We start from the raw sequence: 12538 nt of genomic DNA on the forward strand, positions 1-12538 counted from the left end.
ACTTTTAGGCCCACCCCTGTACTGCTGCTTTAGAAGTATTGAGTTCAATGAAGTTATTCTGGTGCAAAGGCAGAGTCATGCAGTGGTGAATCATGGTGCTGTCTCACAGGGCCTTGATTTACTAAAAATATTTTAAATGATTTAAGAGTATCTGAAAAAAGCAATAAACATCTAAATATTTTTACACTAACTTTCAGTTTGTAGGTGAATGGCACTTGAGTTTTAATTTAAAGCGTTGATGTTCTGATTTGGGATTTGAAGGAGGCTGTTGTGGCTAATAACTTCTGAATAAGGGAGGCAAATATGGTTGTAATAAAAGAATTACAAATACAAACAGAGTCACCTATACTGAACCTATACTTGAGTTTCAAAAATTAGAAAACTAAAATAATTTTTTCATGCATGTCTGAATGTTTACATTTTAGTCCAGACCAAAGCTAGGAGCTCAATGATACTAACTTGGTCCATGGTAGAAAGCACTTAGACATTCAGGAGAAACCCTCTCTTTCACAAATCATTCTTAAACTTATTTCCAAAGTAACAACAGTTTAATTTGGACACACATACAAGCTTCAGGCTGATTGTCCAAGCTGTAACTCCAAACCTTGTGAGGATCGCACCTTGATAGGTTCTGCCCCAGATCTGTGCTTCTGGGACATTAATTAATCACACTGCTTTCTTGTCCTTGTCCACATCACTGAGCAACCACATTCATCTGGCTTTACAAGTTTTTTCCCTAAATGAGCTCCTTTCTCTTCATCATAAACCAGAATCTGGAACTTGATTTGTAGGCAACATGAGAATAAAAGTACATCGTATTTTAAATTTTGATTTTATTTTTTCTAGCAAACAGGTGTTAATTGTGCCAAAACATGTATTAGCTTTTCTGCTAATATACAGTAGTAATTATGGATGTAAAGGCAAAAATAAAATCTTAATCCTTAATTATTAATCCACCTTTACAATAGATTTAATCTTGCCAGAGTTACAATTGCATTCTTTCAAGGCACCCTCTGCTCCCAGCAATATTCAGGATCCCTTATGCTGAACACTCAGGTTACTCCAGAAGAGAGAAACACTGTTTGAGGAAGTGGGTCATGTGGGTATAGAGATGTTTCCTTGAAAGGCCTGGTATTGCATGGTTCTGATCAGTGTACCACTGAAAAAGAATAACAAAAATTACTTGATTGCTCAGTCCTATTATAACTAAGCAATCTCACAGCAGGTCTTTATTACCCTATAGAAGATATTAGACGCTTCACAAAAGCAAATAGATAGATTTTGCTAAATCTTTTCCCATTTTGTTATATATTTTTGAGGCATTTCCATTTTATTCATCTGACTGAACAAAGTTTCTAAATCATCTTTAAGTCAGAGTCAATGCCCCATAACTGCCAAGTTAGTTGCATCAAGTCAGGCAAAAAACTCCAGACTTCCAGATGTCCCCAGGGAAGTGACTTTGACATGTGCTGCATGATCTTAGCAACTGGGTCACTGACAAGACAGACTTATGTCTTTTATGTAAAAAATATGCATTTTTTAAAGCCAGATCCTTTTCTCTCTTGTATAGTTGCAAGAGAACCAGCATAATTCTGATGTGCACATGAGGAATTCAGAATATTTAGAGCCTACTCAGGGATCCATATTCTTTTGTAACCCAACAAACCACAGCTCTGCAGGAGTTCCTGTAGTCTCATGTGTTTGAGACCTCATGGACTCAGAAAATGGGGAAGAAACAGAACAGAAAAGGACAGGGACCAGGTTCAATCACTTGTCATTGAGCAAATAAAGTGGGTATTAGGCCAAGGACGAAGGGTATAGCAGCAGTAGAGCCTGGCACAGATTCAGTGGGTGCATCTACACATGCTATTACAGTGCAGCAATAAACTCCGATGCATATTGCATGAGGGTTTATTGCTCCCGGGTGCCACATTTGAACATATATCTGGGACAGCAGCACATTGAGCCAGATCAGAGCAGCCCCAGCTGCCAGAGGGCCTCGGGGTCAGCCGGCCAACCTGGGGTTGCTCCAACCTGGTTCAACATGCTGTAGGTGGCCTGGCTGAGGCATGAGGGTACTCCAGTGCAGGGCTAGCTGCAAGGCAGCCCCCATTCTGAAGCACCCTAGTACTCCAGCCTACCCAGTCATTGAGTGTGCATGTGCTGTCAAAGACTAAAAAACTCCACAGTAAGATTGTACTTGTATTTACAAGTGCTAACCTGCAGCAGAGTTAATTAGCTTACTCCACCCTAATAGCACTGTGTGTGTAGATGCCGAGACATTTACTGCAGAGCTAGTTAGATAACTCCATAGTAAATGTCTCCTGTAAATGTACCTATTGTTTTGTTCTTTCTGCATCATGTTCTTCATTCATTCTTTTCAACTTTGCATCTATTCTACTCCTCTCTCTGCCCCTGCTACCCTACTCAGAATACCCAAATAACCTATTTGTTTCTACTGCAGACATAGTACTTAGATGTTTCATTCTTTTTTCCCTGGTCATTCTTCCCTTGCCTGTGATTGACATGATCAGCCCCTGTGGTGGCAGCTCTAGCTTCTGAAAGCAGCTCCTCTTTTATTATATAGTGACAGACCCAGGAAGAGGCATATAAGCTGGTTTCTCATTCTATTTTTCCAGGGCTCCAAACTACTCTTTGCAAATAAGAGACTGACCATGTGTAGAAGCAGCTGGAAGGACAAAATAGAACCCAACATGTTTGGCAGCTAGTTTTCTGTAAGAACTGAAAAATGATACCTACATCAGTGTTTGGAACTCACTGGGTTAAACTGAGTTGTTAAAAATGTCACCAAATGTTAGATAAACTGCTTAATAGAATTATCAAGTAGATAAATAAGAAAATAGGAAAAAGGAAAATAGTTTGATGTTATCTACCATTGCCTGGAAATCCACCTGTGCGTCAACCAGAGCTTTAGCAATCTGTGCTGAATTCTGAAAATGCACATTATCTGGAAAAAAGGGGAAAAAACAAACAAGGAAGAGAGTGGCTGTTAAAACCTAGTAAGTATCAGAAAATAAAAAGTCCTAGTACATTAAGTTGAGTTCATCAGTTGTTGAGTGATATGGCCGACATTACTAACAATGAGTAAGCATTTCTTAATATACTGGATGGAAATGTACCAACCCTCTAAGTACTGACCCTGATTAAAGGCACAGAATGATACTTAATGTTTCTCAAACAAAGTGTTTCTGGCTCAGTATTTGTACTGCCTTTGTGAACCTCACCATCTGCTGTTCCATGGATGAGGAGATATTCCACATTTTGGAAATTCTTTGCTCTCACCATCACAGTTGAATTCTGTTAATAAAAAAAATGAGCAATTCAGCAGTTGCAATTTAGAGCACTTAGTGTTACAGGTAAAAGGCTTCATTGTCTAGTATAACACTAATCAAATCATCATATAAACTGTAGTGACTTTTTACAGTCTGGGATTGTAAAGTAGACATACTCAGTGTCCTCTTCCAAATGTCGGTTCACATAAATCTTATGCCCCTACTTTGTCTCACACTGAGGCCATGCCACTCACCTACCCCAAAGTGTTCTATGAGAGCAGATTGGGATGAAGAGTTTCTGCTATTTGGGCTGAGTATTAAAGGCCTGATCCGAAGCTCACTGAAATCACTGATTTCTGTGGGGTTTTCATCAGGCTGAATAGGGTGTCAGAGCTGACCGAGGTATGGTGATCAAGGGGAATGGAGGACAGAAGAGGTAATATGCCTTTCCAAGATGTTCAAGTCATTATTACCACAGATTCAGTTTGCATGAAGCAGCTTGCATACCATGCTAAGAAAATAAACATTAACATTAATCTTTCAGCATCTCTCTGGTAAGTTTTCCCTGGTTTGGTTTGGTGGAATTATCAGAACTGACACCCTTTGCCCTATTGGGAAAATATGGACCATTTAGTACAGAATATTTAGGACTATTAAATATAGAACAAAAGAGTGACTATAGGTAGGTCAATTCCAAAATAATCTTTTACCATCCCAGGTAGCTGATTTACCCTACCCCCTCTTTTGTGCCAATGTGGTTCAAGTTTAAGAAGAATGAACACAAGAAAATAATTCTTACTTTGTAGTGTTCAAGATTATCTGATGGAAGCCCCATAAATCTCTCTGTGTAGATAGATGCTGTAAAAAATAGAATACAATATATATGATATTTTAAATTCTGCACATTTCAATGACTTCAGCTGTGCAAAATAAATTATTATTTCTTTTAAATTAGATCTCTGCCCTCTCTCCCATTAGCCTCACAATACAGGATGGCAGAAACATAATCACTTATGAAAATGAATAAATGCTGCAAGTTTACCTCGTCCTAAATACACCTGAGTATAATGGGCAGCTAATACATGTGGAATGCTATTTCTTGAATCAGACTAGGGACAGACATTCAAAAAACCTGAGCCTGAATTGATTCAGTCTTTGCAGGTTAGTCTAATCTGGCTAGGCTAAACCTGTTTTGTAACCAGACAGACATCCTAGAAATGCAGGCACATGTCTGCAGTGGCTCAGGCTAGAAGCCAGGGGGCGCTAGAGCAGCCCTCCCTTCCTTCCACGGGGCTGAGCTGAGGGGGGCATGGCCAGCCACAGGGCACTCTGATTATCCACACCCCTGCAAACTGTCCAGCAGGGGATGTGTATCACCCCTCACTCAATGCTTATCAACCCATTAAGAAAACAAAGCCTCTCTCCATTAACTAATGGAACTCTTCTTAAACAGCTTTTTTAAGGAAGGAAATTAAGCTACCTGTTGATTAGCTCCAAAAAACTGTAAGGCAAAGAGAAGTGGGGAATAAATCCTGTTTAGCAAGGAGAAGCCAGGCAGGTGCTCTGTGTCTGCAAGTCTCTGCCAGAGCTCTGGCCAGGGAGCAAGGGGGAGCAGCTTTGCTGTGGAGCAGAGAGCCCTGCCCAGCCCAGACAGCATGCCAGGATGTGGGTGGTGCCTGGTTTACATCTTAAACCACCAAGGGGTCTCAGGCAGACATTGCATGAACTGGTTTGACCCAAATCAGTTAAGTCTGAGACTGTATTCAATCAGATTTATCTCAAACCGGTTTCAGCCATTTTCAGACTGGTTTATGTACACTGAACATCTGTGCACTGCTCTGTTACAGGTTTAAACCAGGTTCTGATCACCTAAACCAGTTTATGTGTAATTTCTGTCCCTAGCCTCAGCGTCAAAGCTAAGAAGTGACAGTTCACCTAGAATAGCTGCTTCCACAGACAAAGTCCCTCAACTGAAACTGCTTTACCCTGCAGTGTAAAACTGGGAATCAACAGTTCAATTTATCAACTATGGGGAAGCTGTCTGCAAGCCAGACCACAAGGGGTTTTCCTGTAACCAACACCATGAAGTAGACGTATAGACAGGGCACTGTTGAATTCCATTCTGTCCCCACTCCTGTGCAACAGCTGTGGGGGACAGGAGATGGGACAAGTATAAAGCTGTGTATATGATGCTCAGTTCTCTGACCATATTTCATACACCAGGATGCAAAAGGAGTTGCAGTAAGGATTAATTTTACCAGGTTGCCTAAAAATTTGCTAAAGCTGTTTCCAGATATGAGGGAAAAGCAAATACACAATTACTCAATATTTCCCTCTTAGAAAAAAAAGGCTAGAAATTCCTTATGAGGTCACTTTTTTCCCTTCAGCCAGATCTTAGAGGATATAGCTTGTGGACAGTTAATCAAGCACTCTCAAAATATCTAGCAAAAAAGTATGCTCCTCTAATGTGTGTCTTGCTAATAAAAAACAAACAGTTGGGCTCCTACAGCTGAACCATCCCTGAGCCAGACACATTTCTGACTTCATCAAGAAGAACCATGGATATCTGTGAAACCCCATGCAGCAGCACCACTTTCCAATGGCTTTTCTTAGAAAGGGATAAGAAAGCATAATCAGCAACAATGGGTCAAGCTGGGGTATCCTGCTTTTTCAATCTATAATGTCCCCACAATACCAAGTGGGGATTTGCACTTTGTACCACTTAAGTTTTATCATCAAGGTAGATTAGTTTTACAGTGTTAAAGCTCCACTCTGCTCCAGAATTAAAGCTCTTTGGACTTTCCAGGACTTATGACCTGGGTTTTACTGATGCTGGTGTGAAGGAAAACAAACATCAAAGTCAAATGAATGCATCCTTTTTAATCATCATGGTAGTTTTATTAACAATACTTTATGCTGCCATTGCACTGCTTTACCACTGAGGACAGAGGAACACATATCCTAAACTGGCAAATACAGATCTTTTCTCCATTTTCATTTCAGCTCTTTTAAGTCAACTCTCAAATTATAAAAACTACTCAAGTATGAAGTTTCTAAATGTCATCTAGTCAAGTATTTTCTTTTTTAATTGAAACATAGAGTGACTATAAACTGTGTTGTCATCTAGTGTCAAACATAATAATATTGGGATTATACTTAAAATCTTTTTTCTTAATGATTGGCATCCTTCTGATTTACAGCAAAATTCTTCCATCTGTTATACCACTGCAAGTCCACCGAGGTTAAAGTGCTCGAGTGGGGGAATTAGCTTGTTATCATCAAAGGGACAAGGGGAAGTAGAAAACTACTTTAACCAAGGAGTCTGCCTGAGTATAATTTCCATTTCCAGCTGATCAATTGTGCTTCAGAGATGTTGTTAACAATTTCCGGGAAATGGAGAGAGAGATCTTTGAAAAAAAGTTTATGGCTATGATTCTATGCTGAGCATTCAGAAAAGGCTTTTGATATGACTTTGACAGCACTGGGGGCCTTTCTAATTTATCACTGCCTCCCATTTTTGTTGTATGGGTTGTTAGTAGTGTCTGGTTGAAAGTGCTGCATGGTGCAGTCTTGCCTCTGCCATTCCTCTCTCACTTTTACTCCTAGCATTGTCTCTATGTGAGGCCTTGTGACTAATTTATGCAGTGTTTGCTTAGGAGTCAGTCTCCCCTATGTGGACCAAGGCCTTTTAGGTCTTGTTTTATATCTCTGGCTCATTTACCTTCTTCTGGTATGGAGGCAAAAGAACTATAGAAGAAGTGATATCTCCATCTAAGACTCCAATCCCTTGAAGCTGTTTGAGGATTATAAATGCTCACAACTGTTCTTTTGCATAAATAATTTAAAAATATCTTTCTGCCTGAGTTCTGGGAATAATTTCTCACAAGAAAATAAAATCTGAAAAACATTGACAGAATCCCAATATACTTTTACAAAAGTATTCCCGTTTAACTTGCAAAACATAACACATACAAGAGATGCATGTACTAGAAGATGGAAGGTGAAACTTTCCATTTAACCAAAATGTCTTCTCCCAGCCAGAATTTTTATGCAGACAAATGCACATTATATTAATTTCCTGGAAGTATTTATTCTTTGCTCCTGAAAAAACAGAGAACCAGATTCTCATTTACAAAGAAGCTCTTTTACACCATGCTTGCAGTGTGAAGGGGTTGTAAAATGAATATATTTACATGACATTTTCACCTTTAGTGAGATCCCTTGACACTGTCACTGAGGTGTAAAATTTCCTTAATATAAATGAGTGCCCAAACTGCAGACGGTACATATAACACAACATGAAGTTCAGCTGTTACCTAAGGAAATAAGGAAGTAACTGAGAATCCTCTGTGGAGGCTCCCCTAGGAAAACGGCATAAAACATTTCTCATTCCAGATGTGACTGAGTACATCTCTTTTCAACCACTTTTCAGAAATAGCTTTATGGGCTGTAAGGATAAGTGAGTCCTATCAGGGATAATTTAGCAATAACCGTTGAAGGATGACTCTATCAAAGGCAAGGAAATCACCTCAGTTGCCCTTTCAATTTAGTAGCAGAGTTTTAACAATAAGAGTTTGCAGGAAGCCCCCATGCAGCACTCACTGAATGTATATAGTTGGCCAAGAGGGCTTTACAGATGCACAAGTGAGATTAACTAACAAGCTTTCTGCCAACTCACAATATTTATTTAAATCAGCTTGTTGCAGCTATCTGCAGCAGGGAGAAGATGAAATGGAGCCTTGCAGAGTTTTTATTTCCAGGTGATGGCAATTTCTTTAAATTGGCAAACTCTTGCCATGACTTCATGTAGAAAGTTATTAAATAGTATGTCTTGTTTTCCAAGACAGTGCTTATTAAATGTTTCCATACCGTAATATTCCCAGCTGGAGACAGGAGCCACTGCTATTCCACATTTAAATACTCCACTGCCAGATCCAAGTGCCAGTGAAGTTACATATCCACCATATGACTAGAGAGAAATCACAGGGAGGTTAATATTCTGTGGTGAAGTCTCACTTTGTTCTGTGAATGCAAGTAATAAAACATTACATCCAAAATAATTATTTGCTTTGACAGCACAGGGAAGGAGGGAAGCAATAAGAGGTGTACCAATTGAGTCTAGTAAAAGAAATATTTTGCTTCTTTTTGCTGCCTACTTTATTGCTGCATCCAAGACTCTGGTTTGGGCCAGCCCCAGGTTTCCTCTCTTTTACTGGACTACTTAGAGTCTCTTAAAAATTGCTATATCAAATTAGCCACATCCAAGTGGCTATACACCAAAAGGCTGTAGATGTTCGCTTCCTTGCAGGCCACAGTACTGCTTCAGGGGAAGGTAAAGCTTTCATTGAAGGTCTTCACAGTTTGTTACTTCCCTCCAGCTTGGAGCAAAGGAGTCTTTTTTTCAGGCTATGGTCTGGTCCCATGTCTACAACATGGTGTTTCAATTAACTGCCTTTCTAAAGCAACAGAAAAGAGACTACAGAATGGTTCCAGACTGCGGACACTAAAGGTCCAAAAAGTAAGCTTTACTTAGTGCTGAATCCAAAGAAATGAGAATGAAACCTCAATATCAAATGCCTTTGTTTAGGGACAGATCCAGGGGGATGTGGTGATGCGGTAACATTCCCCTTCTGCTGAAACCACTGTCTTTGGCTCACTTGGCTGCAGAGGGAGCCCCACAGCCACTCCTGCCCTACTCCAGCTGCAGGCTGCAGTTGTGCAGGGTGCTAGGTTTGCCTGGGAACAGCAGCAGTAGTGGGACAGTTTCCTCTTTCTGGACCTGCTGCTCCCCCAATGTGATCCCTGCTGGCTGGGAACAAGTGCTGGAAGGAGGAAACTATCCTGCCACTGCCATTGTCCTTGACTGATGCAGGCGCTGGAGCAGCCCCAGATCCCCTCCTTCCCCACTCCAGCCTGGGGCTGTAAGGAACAGCTGTATGGGGTGCCGAGCTCTGCTGGGATCATTGGTGGCAGGTTCCTCCTTCCTGAGCCTTTTCCCATCCAGCAGGGGACACTGGAGAGAAAGAGACAACCAGGCACGAAGCAGACTTGAGGGAGGAACCTATGTGCTGCTGCCTTGGTCGCCAGCTGAGCCCAGCACCCCCCGCAGCTGCTCACTGCAGCCCTGGCAGGATCAGGGCAGAAGCAGGTCTGGCGTTCCACCTACACCCCGGTCAGTCAGAGATAGAAACAGTGGTGGCAAAATGGGTGTCCCCCTTCAAGTGCCTGATCCCTACCCTGCTCCCCTGCCAGCACAGGGGTTCACCCCTCCAACCACAGGGGATGGGGTGTGCCGCACCCTCTTTAGGAAATCCTGAATCTGCCTATGCCTTTGCTCACTGAACTCACCCTCACAATGGAACACACACTTGTCATCTCCAATAATTACATCTTCTCCTGTTCCTAAAACCCTTTTTCCCTTCTGAAGAGCTGAGCTGAAGCTGCCAGAAAACTAGGCGGAATAATTACTACCTCCCACTGGCTGGTGGTTCCTGGCCTGACTCTCAGACTGGGAACCAGCAGGAAGAATTAGTTCATAGCTGGAGATAAGGCCAAGGGAAGAACAAGCCTGAGCTCAGCATGGCTCTGTGCAAGCAGGTGGGGCTGGTTGCTGAGAAAAGGTAGACAGGAGTATGAAACATTCCATTTTTTTGGTTGTGGGGAGCCTTATGTGTGTTTTCTACTGGGGTCCATATTTCTGGAGCAGGGAGACAACATGGAGATGGAGGTAGGAGCCATGGGACTTGTGTAGAAATTTGAGGATAAATGTTTGCATCCTCTGTTTTCAAGGGATTAAGGGAAATTTAATCCCTGCTTAAAACCCTCCCCACCAAACAACCCCTGAATATTTGAAACTGTGAATGCTGAACCCGTGAATAACGAGGGTTTCCTGTAATGTTCATTGGCAATAACGCTTCTATCAGGATAGAAAGGAAGGACGCATCTTCCAATTCTATGAAAATATATTAGACCAAGAAGGGTTTTGGGGGGGAGAAGAAACAGAAAATGACAATTTCCCCTGTAAAAAGGAAGACTAGCAACCTGTGAAACAGTGCCATCATTTTAGTAACACGCCCACTGATTGGATATGTTGTATCTGACTTGTCAAACATCACAGCTTTCCCAGAACCATATTTTATTAACTTATCAATGGGAGTTTCAGTTGATTTCACCCTAATGTATTCCATCTGTCTCAGAACTATTTACTGATGCTCACCAGGGTAACTAAAATACTAGTTAGCATTAACTTCATATGTATTTTTAATAGCTTTGTTCATGTGTCTTCTCATATCAGCTACCTGACATTGTTACACTTAATCTGAATCTTCTAAAATCTATTCTGCAATGTGTTTCTGGGCAAGCTGCTTACAGGAAAACTGAGGCAAGGAAAATCAAAAGAAAAACATACAGTTGCAGACCAGAACAATTCTCTTGGTTAAAGACAGTTGGATAAAGAGTTGGAATAGAAACTCTTTCTGAAAGATAATAAAAAAATGAGCATCTATAAACAGCAAAATACCGAAAAGAATTATTTAATCTGTGGCTAATATCCCGGTTTGTCCAATAAACTCTTCTAGCTACTGATGTCTATTACTTTGTTGGGACAATATTTATTGTTTTCTCTTAAAGCTCTGCTTTCTACACATGACTAAAATTAGCAAGAAGAGGAAAGAAAAAATTATTGTAGTGGCTTCTTCCTGTTCTATTTGGAACAGATTATGCTCTGGAAGACCGGACATAGATACTCACAAATAGCTCTTTTTCCAATATGAGTCAGATTAGAAAAATTCAACCATTTAAAAATAAAGACTACAGTGTGTAAGAATTCTAACACTACTTCGTTTACACTGGCAACAAAATGGTGTGAATAATGGTTCTTGTGAACTTCACTAACTCCAGTTGCCGGTCTCCAAGTTGAGACAGGAAAACTTAAAGAAATAAGACCTTCTCCAAAAGGTTTAAGTTAATTCTTACCTTATCCTAGTTGGTTTACCCATCTCTCTGGGGATGTGCAGCTTTCAGCTCATTTCAATGAAAAAGAACGGATTCTAATTTGAAAAAGAGGGCTTCCCCTCTGCCCCCATACAGTTCATTCTAATGGACTATTTCAAGACCAGACAAAATAAAGAAGAATGGAATGAATGTTATGAGTCTTGCCAAGGTCGGTGGTTTCAGATCAGATGGGTTCTGTTCATTTTTTAAATTTCAGGTAATAATTAAGTTCCTGCCCCTTGAATTTTGATGTCAGTGTCAGGTTCAAATGAACTGCTGAATTAACAGAGAAGCCAACCTAAACATTTGAGTGTCAATTGGCTTCAACCAAAAACTGCATTTTGGTTGATAGCTATTCAAAATTCAGCCTAGGTCTAACAAAGAGCTTGAAATCCTCAGAGAACTTGGCCCAAATGTGGGATTTATAATACAAATCAGAGTCCAGGGGAGCAGTCTGCCTTACCATAGCTGCAAATTTTAGGCTTCTAATGAGATAAGTAGTTCATTTTACAATGATACCCAAAATGGAGAAGCAGTTTTCAAGAGACTGTGACGGCAAAGGAAGACTTTTAGAAAACACTAAAATGATTAAGAAAAAAATAAGAAATATCAAAAACAGCAGCAATGACTTACCCAGCCCCATATTGCTATTCTTTTTTCATCAACAAAACCCATTTCTATAAATTTCCTGTTGTAAAGAAAAAGCACAATTATAAATGCCTTATTTTTGCTAGGCAGGATTATTTATCTAGCATTTTGCTAATAAACACAAGTCAAACTTCTTGTATTCTTTCTGAACACATCAGATTATCAAACAGATATACCTCTAAGAACACCAACTGTGTCTGACTTCTACAAGGAAACAAGTAAGAGATTCATAAATTTTAGGGACCAAAAGGACCGCAATGTCATGCAGGCTGATATCATGAAAGAAAGAAATGCCACACAGTTCAATCTCCTTGCTCCCTTTTTTCAAGTCTAAACAGAGGAGATCAGAGCTCTACCCCCTGCAATACTTAAGGACCAGGAAAAGTACTGATCACAAAGTGGAGTGGTAACCAAACAAGACAAGCTCAATAAACACTGATGTCCATCTTAATCTCAGATTGTCTCCATGTGGTCTCCAATTTAAAATCACCATGTGATATAAATGATACAGTGTGACATGATAGTCACAAATATACGAAAGGAATTAACAAGATGCACATATGCCTAAACCTGGATCTCCTGCTGTTGTAATTTTACCTGTTTCC

The 12538-nt window shown here is 40.4% G+C and overlaps 1 protein-coding gene across 1 annotated transcript in view; it reads right to left on the reverse strand.

The window, feature by feature from the left end:
- Positions 1–816: 816 nt before the first annotated feature.
- LOC109301509 (prolyl endopeptidase FAP-like) overlaps positions 817–12538 on the reverse strand; it is a 65497-nt gene continuing 53775 nt past the window's right edge. Inside the window, exons 21-26 of the mRNA XM_019522710.1 lie at positions 11919–11973; positions 8163–8262; positions 4093–4151; positions 3246–3318; positions 2895–2968; positions 817–1159 (exon numbers count right to left, since the gene is read on the reverse strand). Of these exons, the coding sequence (XP_019378255.1) occupies positions 1058–1159; positions 2895–2968; positions 3246–3318; positions 4093–4151; positions 8163–8262; positions 11919–11973 (463 nt within the window). The 3' untranslated portion in view covers positions 817–1057. The remainder of the gene's footprint in view (positions 1160–2894; positions 2969–3245; positions 3319–4092; positions 4152–8162; positions 8263–11918; positions 11974–12538) is intronic.

This window comes from Gavialis gangeticus, unplaced genomic scaffold (assembly GCF_001723915.1).
Source record: "Gavialis gangeticus isolate Ggan-Ray unplaced genomic scaffold, GavGan_comp1, whole genome shotgun sequence".
Classification (NCBI taxonomy): Eukaryota; Metazoa; Chordata; order Crocodylia; family Gavialidae; genus Gavialis; species Gavialis gangeticus.